The sequence below is a fragment of the Natator depressus genome, chromosome 9 (genome assembly GCF_965152275.1).
Source record: "Natator depressus isolate rNatDep1 chromosome 9, rNatDep2.hap1, whole genome shotgun sequence".
Classification (NCBI taxonomy): Eukaryota; Metazoa; Chordata; order Testudines; family Cheloniidae; genus Natator; species Natator depressus.
Window position 1 is genome coordinate 97,650,961 of NC_134242.1, and position 19,496 is coordinate 97,670,456.

Genomic DNA, 19,496 nt, shown 5'->3' on the forward strand with positions numbered 1-19,496 from the left:
TTTAAGAATAAACTTATTCTGGTTTTCACTATAAATGTATCTCAGTGCTGTGGTGCTAAGCCAAATGCTGGTCTGGAGGTGACTCTTACAAGCGGGTGCATCCTGCTCCTTTGGGAACAGCAGGGCTGGTCATTCTGAGTGCGATCAGTAGAAAAGGAGGGCTGGACACTGCAGGGAATGCTCCGAGGGCTTGGGGGGTGCCTGTCCAGAGAGAGTGAGGCCTGCGGGGGCCTGGAAGGCAGGGCTAGTGCAGCCTGGCGCTGGTAGTTTGAGAGCTGATCCTCAGCAGACACAGGCAAGGCTCCTTCCTGCTGAGGGCAGGTAGTGGTGAGGGAGTGTCACCGAGTTGTGCTGCACTGGCGTAAAACATGACTTTCACACACGCAGCTAACCTTACTTTGAAACTGAGGTGAGATGGATCAGTGCCAGGCCAGAGCACCGCGTCTACGCTAGTGCTTTGTGTTGGTGCAGGGTGCAAAAAACCTCAGTGTACACAAGGGCTTAGCTAAGTTAAACACTCTCAGTGTTCCACACCTTTCAGGGCTGCTCTGGACAGCTGATGACAGCATCTGCCTCCTGCAGCCTTTCTGAGATATCCTTGCACACCCAGAGTATCATGGCATCAGGCTGGATCTAGCTCTTAAAATATTCCAAATGAGGTCACAGTAGAGGAGAAAATATGGCAAAAATCACAAAAAGGATCATACTTGTGCTTTCTCTGAGCTCTTTCCACAAACCCAAGCAGCCTGAGGTGACTCACAATAGATGCATGGCATTGAAAATAACTGATGCTTAAAATGGTCACCATTTAATGTGAATTTTTTCTGACAGCTTTACTGGCACTAGGATTTTTCACTTCATGGTTACAAATTCCTTTGAAATAACCTTTTAAACCAATCAGTCCAAGGATATTGTCTGAAAGAATCATCATGTCAACTGTGAGGGAAGTGCTGAGCAGACTATTCATGCTTAAGAGATTTTTCAAATGTAATACACAGGACTAGATACCAGTAACTGCTGTATTCTCTGCCAGGAACTCCCTCTGTGACCTTGACTAAGTTGTTTAGCCTCCTGCCTCAGTTTCCCCAACTGTAATACAGGGTTAATGCTTACATACTACCTTACGGGTGTTATAGGGATTCATAAATCATGCTCTGATCCTGCAGAGAGAACCTCAAGGCAGTTCTATGCACCCACAAGTTCCAGGGGTCCATATACGATGTTCTTATTGCTGCATAGGGGACTGAGATTGTAAAATGCTTTCATGAGAGATTATATAAGCATCTGATGTAACTAGAGTCTCAGTACTTTTCATTTTACTGATTTTTTTTCAGGTCGTAAACAAACTTCTACGTCTCTTCTGAACGTCACTCCTTAGCTCCATTGCTGGGCAAGGAAAACCGAAATCAATTTCAAACTGTTTCAGCTGGTGTGGATAATAAATCAAAATGGCAGCTTTACAAACTGCGTCCACCCCTTTAGAATTCGCACGTTCCAGCAAGAAGGAAGAAACGTGCCATTGAAATGTGCCAACAGGGGTGACTGCATCAATCTGGGTAAGAGACACAACCTCCCGGTCATCAAAGAGACCCCTGATTTCCCCAGCTGCTTTTGTGAGATTGGCATTCTAGCAACTGCTGGCTGCGTCTGCAGAGCCACAATCTTCCTACCTTATTCCCAGCCTCTGCAGAGAGGTCTTCTACGTTATGGCATGGGAGAGCTCCGTGGTCTTATCTTACCTAATCCATTTTGCTATCACCATACATATCTATTTAATCTATCTCTCGTCATGCATACTAATTTATCTAATCTATCAATCCACCTCAGTAGTTTCTTATCTACCGTTCATCACTGTCATATGGAATTTTTCACTTCTAAGTCATACGTTCATATACAGCCTAGCTCAGTCGTGATCAAAAGTCACTATGGTTTAGTTTTTGGGGTTCACTTGAACTATATAGTCTGAATCCTGTTGGACATCCACGCCTGCATCACCAAAAAGGACCCCTCTCCCACCAAGCCTCTCCCGCTTTGGAGAAGTTTCTCTGACGTCCTCTTCTGTATTCCATCCCCTGGGCTGCATACATCCCCGTCATCCATTCTTTCTTCTTTCAGGCTGAGGTGGGGCCCTGCTAGCGCTAGAGAAGCACGCTGCTTGCCTGACACGCTCACAAGTGAATGATGACTAGCCTCACTCAGCTTTTGTGGAAGAAACTAAGAAAATGTGGAGCTTTGTTGGCCCTCTTATTGGGATAGTCACAGTCATGGTAAGGGCTGGCCTTCTGCATGGTTGATGCTCCTCACCCATAGCAAGATGAGCTAACAGATCTGTACACCAGCTCTTCTCCGTAGTTTGCATTTGCGTGGATTCCTCTGACAGGGGTTTGGCTTTTATTTCTTTATTTTTAGTGCTCTTCTCCAGGCTTCTGTTTATTCTGCATGCCTTAAAATATTATAAATAAGAAAACCACCCCATAAATTAACAGCTGGTACTAAGCTGGCATTTGTAGCCCAGAGTCCAAAGCCGGCATGCACCATGGAGACCAAACTGCCTTTTACTCAACACAAAGGTCCTTCCAAAGGGCAGGTGGCGGCATGAGGGGAAACTTGCCCCGCTACCCCCACACACCTTGTGCTCTTCTGTGAATTTGGACGGAGAATAAACATTCCCAGCTGTAATTCCTCTAGAGAAGGCCCTGGGCGGGCTTTCCAGGGCAAATGCAGCTACGCAGCAGTATCCCAGATTGCCACCCGGCCTCCTGTGCATCAGCTAGATGTGTCAGGAAGATCATACAGCCAAGAGACACAAGGCCACCCAGAACGGGGAGGAGACCTAGAGCAGCTGCTGTGCGTGGCATAGTCCCCCGCTAAAATGGTGCGGCAAATGGCCATGGAGGTTCCTGCTGACTGAGTCAGCATTATTTCCCCTCTGCACGTTCTCTGAACCCCATCAGAGGGGGGCACAGCCTCTTAGAACTGCTGCTAACCCTGGGGCAGAGCACTCTGGGGAACAGGGATCCATGGGGGTTTCATCTGTTGTTTTTGCCAGCCGCCCTCACAAAGCTGGCTGTGGAGGGGATCAGGGGGCGGCCGATTGTGAAGTGGCAATGGTTGACATTAGCTGGCAGAGGATCTGTTCAATCAGCTTCCTGCCTGCTGGGTGTAAACACGACGCATGTCAGAGCCATCTGCCACCATCATTTCGTGAGAGCTGGTGAGCACAGGAATGGAAATCTGGGAAAGTGAATACATTTTTGTACCTGCCAAAGAAGTGCATTCCTGGGTCTCCGCAGCAATGGGTCTGCAGATTAGCTGGAAATGCCACTTCATTACAACGCTTAGCGGGGAGACGAGCCAGAGCATTTCGTAAAATGGACAGACGGAGCCTGCATCCATGGCAGCAAACCAAGTTACCCTCATTCATTAATTTAAAATAAAAGATAATTTGGGCCCAGCAAACTGGGTGTAACCAACATAACCATGTAATCTTATTATTACAAGCCTCACCCAGCCTTGCTCTCTCTCCTGCTCTGGTTCGTCATGCTCACTTGTTGCATCTTGTCTCAATTTAGACTGCAAAACTTTTTGGGAAAGGGGCTCTGCCTTCCTATGTGTTTGTACAGCACCTAGCGCAACGGGGCTTCAATCCTGAGCAAGTGTGTGTTTAAAGCAAATAATAAATAAGGGCCAGATAGTACACCCCTTTCCCAACTGGGGAGTAGTTACCTGCATGACGCTTCTGCTCACCGTGGGGCTAAAGGATTCACAATCTAACGCTACTGCAATAGAAATTAATTAGTTCACCTCCAGACCTTCTCATCCCCAAACACTGGGGGCTAGTGATGGACCATACAAATCCCACACTGGCTAACCATGGATTAAGCAGGATCCTGAGCAAATTAGATGCCTGACTGGCACCTGGAAGGGTGTTAGGCCTAGCTGATGATGAAACCCAGCTGGGGAGGAGCTGGATCTTTCACAAGGTCCAAGTGTGTCTTGGTCTGGGGTATCATCCTCTAATCATATGACAGGAAGGGACCTCAAGAGGTCATCTAGTCCAGTTCCCTGCACTCATGGCAGGACCATTCGTAATCATGCTAATTAGTCGAGCAAGACTTAGAGCCTGATGTGTGTGGTGTTTGGGTTTTTTTTTGATGTGCAGAGCATCTGCAACTAACTGAAATCAGTGGGAGCTGCAGGTACTCAGAACCTATGAAACTCAAGCCCTCCATGTCCAGGATATGTTTCATAGAGCTGGTTGAGAAGTTGTAAAGTTGGGCGTGTGGACAAATGTTGCGGGGCTTTCCCCAGGTTAAAATCAGAAAATTTCAAGCTGAAAAACACAACCATTATTCAGTTTTCAAAACTCAAACCCCAATTTTTGTGTCCCTCCCCCCCCCCCTTTTGACACTTCGGGAAACAAGGAAACCCCATAATGGAGAGGCTGGACGTTTTGGGCATTTGGGGAGTGTTTTCTTCAAGAAATCAGATGGCGGGGGGGGGGGGGGGGAGGGGAGGACAAATTTCAGGAAAAAAACAGTTTTGAATGAAAATTTTTGACCAGCTTTAGTGTTTTGCTTCCATCTTTGACATAGGAACTTGCTTAACTCTCCAACAAACCCTTTGGTGTTTTTCAGGTGGTTTCTCGTAATGCCATGCCCCTCTCTCCTGGATTTAGGAAGCAACAAATGGCAAGCTGTTTCAGACCCTGCAGACTTTCTCACCCTCATTTTCTCTCTCACTTTGGGATAAAAAGTACACAGCTCCCTGCTGAGTTCTGTTTAAAATTTCCATTGTCTCTCCAAAGAAAGGCTGGAATGGTGAGACGGTAGTGCTATGAAAAACAGAACTTGCTCATACTTTGCAAGGAGCAAATGCTAGAGGATTTTACTCTTATGACATTAACTTTAGGAGAATTTGTGGCCCCGTTTGTCAGCCCACACATGAGAGAACAACTTCCCCTCAAATAAGGGTGAGATGCCTATCCACCTGCAATGTAAATTTCAATTGATTTAAAGAAAAGGAGTACTTGTGGCACCTTAGAGACTAACAAATTTATTTGAGCATAAGCTTTCGTGAGCTACAGCTCACTTCATCGGCTGCATTGATTTAAAGGGAAGCCTGAGCTGAGTGAGAACTTGGGCCCTGGGCTTCCAATGAGTTCCCTTGACCCCCTGCACTGCTCATGGCAGCCTCAAGGCTTTGGTGACTCTGTGACAATTGGAGGATTTGCCCCAAATGTTTGAAGAAACTTCATCCGCACTAAAAATAAAACATGGCTTTACTGGATGGGTGGGGAGGAGTTGCTTAGGCCATTATCACATGCTAGCCAGCTGAAGAAGCTTTGTTCTTTACTATGCGAACAGTGCAGCAGGTTGAGGGCAGCTCAGCTTACCTTGTCCTTTCCAACCAGAACACCCTGCCATGCGATAACAAAAGATGGGGTCTCCTGACTCCTGTTATCCCAGTAGAAGCTGGTGGGAGCAGAATGGCTTTCTGCTGCTTTCGCTTTAATTCCTAGTTTACAGTAGTCCCTGTTACACAAAGTGCCCCACGCAAGGTGTGCACTCTTTGCCCATGAAAAGCTTGGAGCTGAACAAGCATCTTGCTCCCATAGGGGTTCACTGATAGGGCAAAATGGCAATGCCTTTTCTGTACTCGTGGCCCAAGGCAGGGGAATGAATAGAGGACTTCATCTTCCAATGCCGACAATCTCTTAACCTTTCACAGGCATTACATTTCACCTAACAAAAGAGAACTTTTTTTTTTTTTTTGCTGCTGTTTTTCAGCCTGTGCGTGGTTTCCAGTGTAAAAAGATGTTAGAGAGAGAAGGACAGAGAAGTAGGGAGCGGGGGGGGGAGGGGGGGGAGGAAATCCACGATGTATGTGAGTTAGAGCCATACTGTTACGTACATTGTACAAAACACTACGTCTGTTTAAAAAAATGACGCCCGAGAGCCATTGCATCTTAATGGGGCAGGAAACTCATTCCTGGTCATACTGAAATATGCAGTTTCCAGCTGTACCTTGGGGTGAAGGAAGGTGTTACTTGCCTGTACGGCAATCTATTATTATGTAATACAGTAGCAATAAGGGATATTTACACAGCTTGCGGAAACGAGCCTCCTAGCCTGGGTCAATAGGTTCAATGAGCAAAGCCTGGATGTGCTAGGCATTGTACAGACTTATAGTAAGGAACAGGCACTGCCTTGAAGTGCCTGCTATCTAGTTAAGACAAATAAAGGGTGGAGGGAGGAAGGAAGGCGCCTTACTGACATTTTACAGAAGAAACACTGAGGAGTTCAAAGACTAAGTGACTTGCCCAAGGTCACACAGAAAGACCCTGGCAGAGCTGTGAACTGGACCCAACACCAGCCTATGGCCTTGTACACCATTGTCTGTAACAAGGGCATTGTCATAAATATCATATTGATGGAAATGCTTTGCATGTATTGTACCTTTCACCAGAGGAGCTCAAAACGTTCTATGATGCTGGGTATTATTGTAAGAGAATTGGGGTTTTTTTGGTCCTTTTAGGAATTCTCTTTATTAATAGAATATTTTAGCCTTTGCTGTAACCAGAGTGTTACCCTTTGAACAACACCAGCATGTAAATGCTTTTTTAAGTTGAGACCCTTATATGTCACATGATCTTTGCAGTAGCATGAAACATTTTAGGTTTCTTTTAGTAAATAAAAGCAAGCAGCAACTACATGGATATAAACTGCCTGGGGAGGTGTGGAGTGTCCAAGCAGCGGGTGTCAATGTTCAGAGCCCAGTTCCACCTCCCCAACAGAGGAGGGTCCCTGCTAATAAAGCCAGTTTTAATTAGTCTTGAGAAAATTTTCACAGGGCAAGCATGCAACTGGGCATGCTGAGGTTCTCCAACCTGGCCGTGCTCCTGGTCCAGCCTCCCAGCAGGGCTGAGCCAATTTAGGGTTCGAGGTAGAAAACCAGCATTTTCCATCTCAAACCTTGCAACTTTGCTTTAGGTGTTGGGGTTTGTTAGAGTGAGAGCTGGGCCTGAGCCCGGGTGTGAACCTCCCCCAGGCTTGAGAGAGTTTGGATCCAGGGGGCTGGGCCAGCTCCACCTTGCCTAGAGCCAGGCCAGAGCTGAGACGTCCTGGTCCAGATCCAAAGCTGGCGGGGGGCCCAGGCCCGGTGTCCCGGCCGGATCCACGGGATGGGGCTGGGCCCCAGCTCCAGGTCCCCCTGGGGCTCCGACCCTCCTCCAGCAATCAGGGATTTTGCTTTGGGGCTGGGGTTCTGGTTCTGCCCTCGCCTCAAGCCGGAGCCTGAAACTCGGGCCGGGGGAGCCCCGCGCAGCGCAGGGCCAGCTGCCCCAGTCCCAGGGGGCGCGCACACACACCCCCTTAGCTGCTCCCCCCGGCTACTCCAGAGTCACGCCGCGGGCAGGCTCCTCTCCCGGGGGACGGGCCAGGTAGGGAGCAGCCTTCCCCAGGCAGTGGGAGGGGACAGCCCTGGGCCGGCTCCGGCTCCGCCCTGCCAGGCGGGCGATCCCGGCTCCTGATTTTCCTGGGGGCCGGTCCCAGCCCTGCGCGCCCTCCCCTCTCCCCACCTCCCGCCCGGCCCCCGCTTCGCCCAGCAGCGCCGCCGCCGCACGCCGGGCCGGTCAGTGAGCCAGCGAGCGCCGGGCCCGGAGCGCGCCCCGCTGCTGCCCCCGCCCCGCTCGCCTCTTGCTCCCGGGCCGGCTGCCGCTCCACCATGCCCCGGCGGAGCGCCTGCCTGCTGCCCCCGCTCCTGTGCGCGGTCGCCGCCTGCAGCCTGCCGCTGCTGCTGCTGGCCGCCGAGCTCAAGTCCAAAAACTGCTCCGAAGTCCGGCGGCTCTACGTCGCCCAGGGCTTCAGCCAGAGCGATGCGCCCAGCCACGAGATCCACGGTGAGGCGAGGGGGGTTGCAGGGGAGGCGGAGGGGGGTTGCAGGGGAGGTTTGCGGGGGAGTTGCAGGGCGTGCGGGGGGGTTGCAGGGGAGGTTTTCGGGAGAGGGGTTGCATGGGGTGCGGGGGAGGTTTTCGGGGGAAGGGTTGCAGGGGGTGCGGGGAAGGTTTGCGGGGGAGGTTGCAGGGGAGGTTTTCGGGGGAGGGGTTGCATGGGGTGCGGGGGGGGTTACAGGGGGGCGCAGGGGAGGTTTTCGGGGGAGGGGTTGCATGGGGTGCGGGGGGGGTTTGCAGCGATGCGCGTCGGGGGACACCCGCAGCCGGGGTCCGGGGGGGGGGTCCGTTCCCGTGGTTGCTCCGGGCTCCTTCCCTTTGTCAGCCCGGGCTGGGCTCCTCGGCTCTGGGATTCCTCTGCCCTCGCTCAGGAGCGTTCCCAGCGAGCCGCCGAGCGGCGCGGGGAGGCTCCGGGACAGGCTTCGCCTCCCCCCCCGGAGGAGAGCCGTGCAGGCAGAAAGTTACTTAGGAGCGTGCAGGGTCTCCCCGCCTCCCCTTCATGTTCTTAAATCGCTGAGGGGAGGGTGGGGGTGTTTTTTGTCTAAGGGGCATAATCAGGCCCCAGCTTTTTGCATTCAGGAAATACTCCGCGGTGGCAGATGAGTTGGTAGCTCTAAACTGTGTGGTTATAATTCCACTCTGCAAAGGTAGGGAAACCCACGCCAGGAAAGAGAGAAAGGGGGGGGGGGCGCTTCTCTGCCTGCACAGTGGTTTGAAAGCTGAGTCAAAACCAGCCAGTGGAAAAAGCTTGAAGAATGTGGACAGAATTCAGGAAGGTATTTTGAAAGATTTTTCTCCTGACCTTCGGGTTAATTGCACACGCAATTACGGGCATTTGAAAAGACGGATTGCAGGAAATCTTAATCTTTGTTTGGAGATAGTCATGCAAATGAGGAAAGTCTAGTCCTGCTCACGTTTTTGCACTTGAGGTGTTTAGAGAGAGCCCTTTTGCTGGGGGAGGGGGGGGGGGTATTTACGAAGACTTTTTTGCGCCGGGATATTTTGTGAGGAATTCCCAAATCTCTTTCACCCCCCCCCCCTTACTACATGATTTAAAGCAAATTGTGAGGATGAATTTATGGATGAAATCTGTAATAATTGATGCCATGAAACCATGTCCAGTCCACACTGGGTTTGGGTTCTTGACTCCAAAATGCTTCAGAAAATCCTTAATCTTGGTTCTGACAGCAACAGGTTTAAGAAATGTTCCAGGAGTTTTGAGAACTACACTTCCTTGCAGTTAGTAAGAGCCTTTCCCAGTTTAATCGTGGTGAGGATGGAGGAGAGAAAAGAAATGAAGACTTCAGTGATTTCAGAGTCCCTGGAGTTAGTTTCAGAAGGAAATAACGGAGTGGGATTTTGTGCCCACAGAATGCTAAATCCCACCATTTTTACTTAGTAGTCACAGTTTCCTCTAGTTAATGAAGTTCTTTGGGGACTTGGACTAGCAAAGAGAGCAGCTGTTTATTAGACAGCAAGATGACTTTTTAAAATGTGACTGATCAGTCCTCTTTTCCCACATTATGTCACTTTGCTCTACCTTCGCAGTTACCAAATGATTTGTACACAACTGATTAGGTGCTGTTTGCCCTTAAGCTCTCTTTCTTTTAGCAAACTCAGCTAGGTGCTGGTGTTGCAACAATTTAGTAATTACTTAGTCCTGAAGGCCGTTTTCAGCCCCTCCCCCGGTAAAAGTGGAGATAGCCAAGATTCACCCTGGAAAGCAGCGAATGCATTTTTACCCTGGATGCATTTATAAACAGTGTTGGCTTTAAGTTTGTGTCTCATTCTCACGCTTCAAAGAGGCGATTCTGTTCGAGTTGCATGATGTCAACAGGGTGGATTTCGAATCCTTGACTCCTCTTCATGAGAAAAACATTAATTGTTGCTCAGCTGCTGGCGGTGAATGTACCTGTGTTGTTTTGTCTAGGCAGAAGTCCTTAAAACAAATCAATATGCACGAAATGTGTCTCTGCACTCTATAGACTAAGGTTTCAGTGACCGCATATGAAGTCAGACTGTCCTTTTTTGAAAAATGACATCTCGAGAAACAGTTTTGCACATTGGTCCCCAAATACTTGCCCGTCCAAGGGACAGGAGTGTTATTAGTAGCCAGCAGTAGGAAATGGTAGTTAATGTGCTCACACCCAAAACATTTTATTCTTTTTGTTTCATCCTTCATCTCCCTCCCAGGGCTGCTGCTTTTATTTCCCCTTTTGAATGACCTACTGGACTGCATTCTCCTGAGGAACAAAGGAAGTGCTTTTTTAGCTGGAATCCTTGGGAGACCACCAAAGACTCCAGCTCATGAGCTGCAATTTCGCACTACTTTCAACAATAACAAAAATGCATGACTGAATGGCTCAAAAATGTGGAGAGTTAGAGGCATTCATTTGAGTCTAGGACACTGTCACAACACAGACAGACCCAAGTAAATACCTTTAGACTGCTAATATAGAAACAGGGGTAATCTTTACCATCTCTGTGCCCTTCAAATATGCGTATATTATCCTCTTCGCTGACACACACTCAAATGATTTCAGTCAGTTGCACTTTTCTGTTGTCAGTGTCGTGAGATGCATTTAGCATACAGCTGTTGGAATCAAATCATGGGTCTTTTTGCTTCTTCAAGAAATATTTTAATGAGAAACACCCTCATGCTTTGAGTTAAAATACACTGCTACCGCCCCACCCCCCTGTGCTTTTCAAAAGGGCTTGCACAAAATAAGGTTGTGTTGATTTAAGATCAGTACTTGGGTCAGTGTAACACTAAGGGTTTGCGCAGGCTTCCCAGAAGCCACTGTGTCTTGAGGATTTGACCTCGCCTTCATTTCTGTATCATAATTAAGATGATTTGATGTGCTTTGAAGGGTGTCAGGAGTACATCATGCAGACAGGACTTCCATTTGAGGTCCTAACTGGGCTGTCAGCTTGACCCTGTGCTTTTGAAACAAGACGTAAGAGAAACGGGATAATCACACGAGATTATTCAACAAAAAGAGGGTGACCTTGTTCAACTTACTCATCAAAAGTGTTAATTAGGTTATGTCCCGTCTCCCTAAAGATAAATGAAATCACGGCATCAGGCCTTATTCGCAAAGCGACAATCCTTGGAAACTTAAACCATAGATGTCATCTTAATGCTAAGCCTATTTAGAGGAGGCAACCAAGAATTTAAAAAAATTTTTTTTTAATGAGTTGTCTGTGAATATTGTAGTGCCTTAAAGGGACAGTACACGTTAAAATCCAGTTAGTTTTAAAGTTAAAACTAGTTTTAGATACTACACCTGCCTAATCTTTGTATTTTAACCCCCCCCCCCCCGTTGCTGTTTCAACGTCCCACACAAACAGGGTAAACTGAGGTCCCAACCTTGCAGTCAGAGCCACACAAACATATCTTTATATGACCCCTTGGAGCTCCATCCACTGTCATCTTCACTGGGTCTCCCTGCTGGTTAAGGATCTGTCTGCATGGATCTGATGTAGGATTGGGCCCAGCTGATAATTACATGGAAAATCGTGAATGTGACGCGGAGCGCTCTCGTATGAACACAGTGGGTAAAAATAGAGGTTGCAGTCATCTTAGAGACTACTTGTTACGTTTTCAGATAGGGGCAAGTTGTTTTAATTTTTTGTAACTCTTTAAGAGTAAGTTACTTTGGCAAGCCCCTGATATTAATTTGCTTGCTTTAGAATGTACAAGGTGCATATTTTCATCACTCATAAGTGTAGTGAAGAAAGGGAATTGAAAATGCCGTATGCAAAATCTTGGCTACATGGCAAGAACCAAGTTTCAGCAACACAGTAATTTTTATATATAAATCTTTTACCCTGTATCCCATTGGGGCATTTATGAAGACTACTCGGAGTGTTGTCTGCCAGAATGTAACAACTCACTAAAACATGTACGTGGAGGAAGGGATTTAAAAAGGTGTGCTTCGGGGGGGCAAAATTTTGGGGCTGTGATGTTGGGGTGGTGGTTTACAAAGCACAGAAATAGAGCAGTTTAGTGCCATGCTGAATTTTTATTATTGCAATCAGTTAGGTTATTTTTACCAGTCACTTGCAAACTTCTTGCTGTAGTAGCATAGACAAAGCTTCTGAAATGTTTCCTGAAAGTTGTGGCGTGTGTGGTGTTTGTTTGTTTGTTTTATTTTTTTGTCGTGCCATCTCTACAGTCAAAACAGTGGGAGCTTAAATCAGAAGACTCTTAGGCCCTGAATCTTAAAAACACCACACCCAACAACAACCCAACTATGTGGCTGCACAGCCCCTGGGGGCTCAGGGACTCAGTCAGCTGCAGGACTGGGGCCTTAAAGAACTGCTGTGTTGAGTTTCTGCTGGAGTCAATTCTGCACCCAGTTTCAGGATGCCTTAGGTCAGTTATGGGCAGCCTGATGGCGGGCCGTGAGTCATTTTGCTGACATTGACTGTCCGCAGGCACGGCCCCCCGCAGCTCCCAGAGACGGGAAGTGGCGCGGGCTGCAGGGATGTGCTGGCTGCTGCGTCGTGCAGCTCCCGTTGGCCAGGAATGGGGAACCTCAGCCACCGGGAGCTGCGGGGGGCCGTGCCTGCGGACAGTCAACATCAGCAAAATGTCTCGTGGCCCACAATCAGATTACCCTGATGGGCTGCATGTGGCCCGCGGGCCGCAGGTTGCCCACCACTGATGGGTGCCTTGGAGGAATGAAACAGAGATTGGATTGTGAAGTTTGTCTAGGTTTATTTTGGTGGTTTGATATTGTTCTCAGCTCATCTGGCTGAGCGCTTAATTTGCACTTTCAGCAATTGTTAAAATTAAGGATGATCAGTTAGCAGTTATTAAATTAGTATAATTCTGTCAAATAAAGCACATGAAACTCACATTCTTAATAGACGTGCATATAAAATGATTCTCTAACTTAGTAGTGTGTCATGCCTGATGTATATATTCTCACCGTATTTATGTCCCATGGGAGAACTAGGCACGCTTGCTTAATTGCTCTTTTTCTCCATGTCTTCTAACTAAAACAAATTCTACCAGACAATTTTTCCCCTTTTTTTTTATCTGCAGCATTTTATTCTAAATGATATTAATATTCACTGGGTATTGCTTGTTCATATTTACCTAGGAGTTGGATCTAAAATTGGTATAGACCAAGTTTAGAACCTAATTACAGTATCCATAAATGGCAGATTATTATCTATGAACATAGTGTAATCTTTCTTGCTAATGTAAATGGTCATTTCCTTTCAGCAGGTAATATGAAGTAATACTTGTAAGAGTTTTGCTGCTGACCAATTCATATTTGCTTAGTGCTCGGTAAAAGCTGTAGAGTGGAATATATGGAACTTTTCTTTTTATGTTAACTACCTCCTTTAGATGTAACAAAATGTGACATAAAAATATTTATGGAGGCATTCCATGATTCCTTCTGAAGATGGCTTTGCTCTGTGGAATTGTATCAATGAGATTTTTAACACCCTATTCCAGATCCCCCCCTGTCGCCCCAACAGTGTTGTTGCTGTCTTGAAGCTTATGGTAGGAGTAATATGTAAAACATCTATTCTGTTACTGGACACCCCAGTAATTGTGGGATTAGGACTCTCCCTTTGATACTGACAGAATTGCCAGTTTCTGAAACTTGTTCTTTACATTTAAAATAAAAGGTGGCTCAGAGAGAACACAGACTGTAATTCACTCGTGGCTTTATCGATGACACACATCACAAGAGTGCAGTTTGAGTATAGTGGGAATGGATGGGGAGCCCTGAGAGCGAATGCAGTCCTGTACTCAGCCTGCGGCCATGTGTTTATAATATATACCTTTCATATATTTAAAAAAAAACAAAAAACAAACCTAAAATTTCTATGTCTATCCTTAGCTTTGCCTTTTCCTTTTTACAATAATACTAATGGCCACCACTGTATTTTCTGGTTCACAGAGAAACTGGTAAAGGTGGTTCACTGTGTAATGTTCAATGTGCAAAATAAGAATGATGGATGGATGCATGTTCTGAGGCTCATGGTGATGTCAGATCTAGGTACACTCTGCACAAATCAATTCTGGCGTGTATTTTGTTGGTGGAGTCCAACAATGATCCATTTCTGAAAATGTAAAGCCGTGGCCTGAAGGTTGTCAGGGATAGAATTCTTGTAATGTGTCCCTTGGACGGGTTCTGCATCTCATGCTCTAGAGACCTTCTCCAGTGATTATTTCTAAACCGTCTCTGGCAGGGATGCCACCTTTCCTGTACGTGGCTCATAAAGATGCTGTTGAAGTACAAATGCCTTTTTTTTTTTTTAAATTAAATTTGACCGAATGATATAGATTTTTCTTCCTTTCCTGAAGAAAGGATACTTTGTTACGATTCTGTTCCTACAGCACGTTGCAAATCTCTTAAGTTCAGACACTGAAAGTATCGTTCAGTATTGAATCCGTGTGGTTCTAGATGATTGCTGTTGGTTAGTATGGCATCGCATTAGAGTAAGGAGAGGTTCTTGCTCCCAGAGTGAGTCACTGCTCGTCGTCGGGGTGGGGGTGATCAGGCTTGTCCCAAGAAGCATATCAGTGGCTGTGATGGAAAATTGTTTTTTTTTGTTTTGTTTTTTGTTTTAATAAGATGTTCTCTTCTCCCTGACCCCTGTTATCAGGTCTGGATGTAAAACTCTTCTGCTCTTCACCTTTTTAATTTTAGGAAGTCATTGGTACAACATGACTAATTTCTCTGACTGTTGTTTGCATTGAACTGTACTTTCTCCACTTCAAGTTTTTGGAGTCGTGTTTTGTTAGATTGCAGCAGTGTGTGCCTTCGCAAACTGCAATGTTAAGCATGTGGTTCACAGGGACTGCTTGCAATGGTCCAGTCTGAGTGGGAGTATCATTTTCCTTGGCAGGCACTTTGTAGAAAGTACTGTTTCTTGTGCCAGAATAAGCAGTTATTATATTCCATGCAATTTATAGTCAAATTATTATTTATTGTTAAAATTGCCTGAAATGATTAGATGTGTCCTTAGATATGTAGCTTTGGTTAAGACTGAATGACAGTGTGCATGAGGCCTCATCTACACAAACAGTGTTTTTTAATATTGTCTTGTAATTTCAAGGAGACTTTCTGTGGCTTTCATATGTCGAGAGGCTTTTTTATCCTCCACTAAAAGTGAACTAGAACAAGGCCAGGACAGTGGCTAAGCACCCGGCATATTACGGCAGAAGCAGGTTTGCAGGCAGCCTTGGGATTCCGCTTGTGTGCACCAGGGGAAGGAAGGGGTGCTTCTTGGGCGGTTGAGGACAGAAGTGGTGCTTTGCATTGCAATTTCAGACTCTCAGTGACTGCACGTGAAACAGCATTGCATTTTTGGTGGCTTATTCTTTATAACTGAAGAGGGGAAATGAAGTCAACACAAGACTGTCATTGAATGAGCAGCAGCGGATGGCAATGCTGGAAATACCCTTGAGAGAAGCACCCCCTCTTTCTCACCAATAAAGGCTGTGGGGGGCGGGGGTTGAACAATAGCAGAGACCTCCATCCCACACAGCAGCCGGGAGGCTGGTGTTCGAGTTGTGGGAGACCCACTTCTCTCTACTGTACCAGTCATAGCAGCCAGTAGGTTTTAGGGTTCAGAATGGCAGGTGAGAAGTTCTCCTCCCTTCCTGCAGCTAGATTGTGGAAGGGGCTTCAAGGTTATCAGTTACATCTGAGCAAGAGGCTAATACAAAAGATAGGGTCCCATAGCAGAGCCCAAGGGCTCAGCCTGATAAGAATCCCAAGGCCTTTCTCCTTCCCAGCAACTTTGGCATTGCCCTAATAGACCTCTGGTTAGATGTGATTGGTAAATTTTCTGGAGTACAGTTCATATAAAATGAGTTGTTGGTTTCCGTAGCACACTGGAGTTTACATGGAGGAAAAAACGGCCTTTACAGTTGATACCTTGGTCAGCAGTAGGATGGGTAGAGAAGCCAAGGTTTGAAGGGATGTGGGACTAAGCTGCCTTCTCATTCCTTGAGGGCAGAGTAACTTTGGGATGCCTGTTCCCAATACAGTGCAAGTGGAAACTAAGTACACCCTTTGCACAGTCAGGTAACTGACCATTGGAACGGATTATGGAGGGATGCGTTAAATTCTCCCTCACTTGGTGTCTTCAAATAGAGCTTGGATGGCTTTCTAAAAGAGAGAGACTAGTTCAGTTGCAAGTTGTTGGGTTAGAGGCAGGAATCTCAGGGTGGTGTTCTCTGACTTGCATGATGCAGGAAGTCCATCTAGATGATCACAGTGGCTCTGAACCTTAACATCTTAACAACTGTGATTTTAATACATAACTTCTCTGTCTAACATTTGTTAACCCAGCACCTTTCACAAGCAATGACATTTGCTTGAGCAAAAGGGATGACAGCTATGTTAATAGGCCCCACTTCCTTGGGTACAGAGCAAAGAACTCAACTAGGTACAGTTGGGTAGAGAACTTCTTTTATGAGCACTTCAATGATTTTGTTAATGTTAGTCAGTAGGGGTAATGATCTCTCAACATTTTTCACATTCTTTGTGCTTTTCTCTTGGGATTATGAAGGTAACTCCCCTCTGTTGTTGTTTTTCTTTTTCTTACCCAAATCTCTAAAATAGCCATTGTACTTTGCCAGGTTCCCTTGCGGCATTCAGCCCATTGCCTGGGAGACGACAATGTGCAGTTCGCTGTAATCGGTGCATTTAGGTCTGTATTGTGAGCAGCCTTTGCACAGCTGGGTGGGATGGGGGTTTTGTGCCTGCATGGCACCATAAGCACTAGCCACAAAAGGCCCCAAGCAGGATGGAGTATAACAAGGAGGGAGGGGTGAAATTAGGCTAAATAGCGAGTCTTCACAGTGAGATCTATGTAATTGGAGTCCCCTAAGAGAAATGGGAAAATCCCAATGCCTGAGAATCTTAAAGCTAGACTGGAAAAAGCAGAGTATGAGAGTAAATTAGGGAACTATCCTGCACTGGCTGGAGAATGGACCAGATGCCCTCAAAGAACTTCTCTATCTCTACATTTAAAAGAAGCGAGAGGGAACGCACTGTCTGAGTATCGTGTAATTGTGGAGATGGCAGCATGCTTGCATCTGTTTAAATAGATATTGTGTATATGATGTATTTTTTTAGGGTTCCCCAATACTGATTTTACTATTAGGCACCAAAATATTGTTTTTAACTTTTCAAAGTGAAACAGATTTTTCTGGACTCAAGAAGGGTGTAGGAAACGAAATACTTCAGCTTTTTTTTTTTTTTTTAGGTGAGCAAAATACGTCCCTTCAACCTTGGCAATGCACCTTTTTATAGAAATTTTATCTACTGTTGAATTTGCAAACCAGAAAGAATAAATCGTATTTGTGATCATAGTAACTGACTTTGACTTTCTTGAATGTGCCCTTTATCGCTTTAGATAAGGGAATGCCTTCAGACAAAAGCAGTTGCTCCAGAATGAAACATTTTGAGGAAGTATTTCTCTTCACGTTGACCAGTTGAGAAAATGAGAATTGTCTGGTTTTTTAAGCAAATGCAGATGGGTGCAAACAATGACAAAACGTGTAAAATATTTTCTAGCAGTTTGTGGGACTAAGGATTCTTTTTATAGACAATACCCTGAAGTGTTCAGAAAGCGAAAAGTCTGTGAGACTTCCACATTGTCAACATTGCGTGTTCATTTTAATGCTGCTGGTTTTTCATGTATTCATAGGAAATTGGCTTTGGTAATTGAATTTCTAAAGAACCACAGTAACCAATAGCTGTTTTCTTCTACAGGTCACTGTTGGGTTAGTGAATATAGTAAGTACTGTATTTAACTCCTCATGGTGTACTGCTCTTCCAGAAATGTTGACCTGAATTTTCAAAAGCGATGAATGATTTTGAGTGCCCAGCTTGACACCCCTGAAAGGGACCTGATGTTGCAGAAAGCACTGAGTCACACGTTATAAAAATCTGTCTGTGCCCTCAAAAATTGATGCACCCCTACTAATGAAAATTTGGTCCATAAAGACTTTACCAGTTCTTTTGAATGGAGGTGAAATCAAATGTCTGCTTGTTCCACTACGCTGACTTATCCCATTTGTGCCCCGCCAGTATCGTCTTCACACAGTTCTGTAACGTCTCTGTGTGTCTGATTCTGTAGGAACAGTGGCACATCTGGTTTTCTTTAAGCCTCCAAAACATGATGTGTGCATGTTTTGTGTGGGGGGGAATTAGTGGTGTCTCACTGAATACACCTTAATGACCTGACATGCACTGGCTCTGTTCTGAAGGTAGGCAGGTCCAAGGGTGGGTTATTGCTCCACGAGTGAAAGAACAAGAACAGAGTGAGTGCTAATTAAATGTGTACAGTAGAGAAGAGTAGTGCTGCTTGTCCTCCATGTAATGGGCACCCCAGATACTTTGCCTGTGGGTTATTGCACATGGGAGAGCTCATTGTAGCAAGCATTCAAGCTTCTTCCCTTCCAGAATGGTATGGGAATAGCCGCTATTGAACACAGTGCACAAACAGCTGAGCATGGGTGAGAGCTTGGATTGATGGCAGTGTTTTGCAAGGGGGATAAGACGACAGGATTTTTTATGGAGCCAAAAATAAAAAGGCATCTAAAACAAAGGTCCAAAGACAGCTAAAGGCACCACACTACTTTCCGTAGTTTCAAATGGCAATTATTTGTCGGGGGTGTGTGTGTGTGTTTAAATGCAATGGATTTAATGTTCTCCTAACAGCTCCACGTACCCTAGGAGTTTAAGGGATTTGCTAGCCAAGGAATCTAACTTTACGAAAGTATAAGTTGGAATCTTCACTTGGTGGTTTCGACAAATTGGTATAGAAAATTCCACATTCCGGGTCTCGATGGGAGGTTGCAAATCATGCTCAGCTGATGCTGCGGGTTCTAATAATGGCATTTTAAAAGATTACATGGATTTCAGTATGAATGTTTCACTCCTTTATACTGTCCTTTGTGGGCTTGCTTTTTTTTTTTTTTTTTAATGGTTGAACCTGGTTCGATTCAGCATTCTTGGAACATACAGACCCCATCAGGGTTTACCGGCTGGAATGAAGTTACTAGTCCTCCTAAAAACATGAGACTCTTGTTTGAATGTCTTTATAACCAATTGGCCAGAAATAGTCTTTTTACTAGGAATACTTTTTTTTTTTTAAAGGAGGCTTTATCCATAGAAGATTAAAGAGTAAGTAGATGCACTCTACTCAAAATGAGCATTGTTAAAAGGAGCTAAATTTGGCTATAGATTTGGCCATTTGGTAAATTAAAGATACAGGTGTTTCCCCTCCTACAGTTATAAATGCAAACTCTTGGGCCATTCCAATACAACAAAGAAGGTGAGAAGTTATTTAGTCAGGGAGACTGGAGCAGTTGTGAACTTGTTACAAAATAATTCTTCATAAACTGCAAACACACACTGAAATGTACAGTAAAGTGTTCACGACAACAGTGCCTTTTGTCTTAGTGTGTGTGTACAGTATATATTTTGGCTACCGCAGAGATTTGCACTCCCTCCTTCCTCTTCTCCCCCCCCCCCCCAAAATAAAAAAGGTCTGTCTG

General features: G+C 45.8%; 1 protein-coding gene across 1 annotated transcript in view; it reads left to right on the plus strand.

Moving 5' to 3' along the window:
- The first annotated feature begins 7,671 nt into the window (after positions 1 to 7,671).
- Positions 7,672 to 19,496, plus strand: part of GPC4 (glypican 4) — a 107,297-nt gene continuing 95,472 nt past the window's right edge. Inside the window, exon 1 of the mRNA XM_074962747.1 lies at positions 7,672 to 7,900. Coding sequence (XP_074818848.1) covers positions 7,726 to 7,900 — 175 coding nt within the window. The 5' untranslated portion in view covers positions 7,672 to 7,725. The remainder of the gene's footprint in view (positions 7,901 to 19,496) is intronic.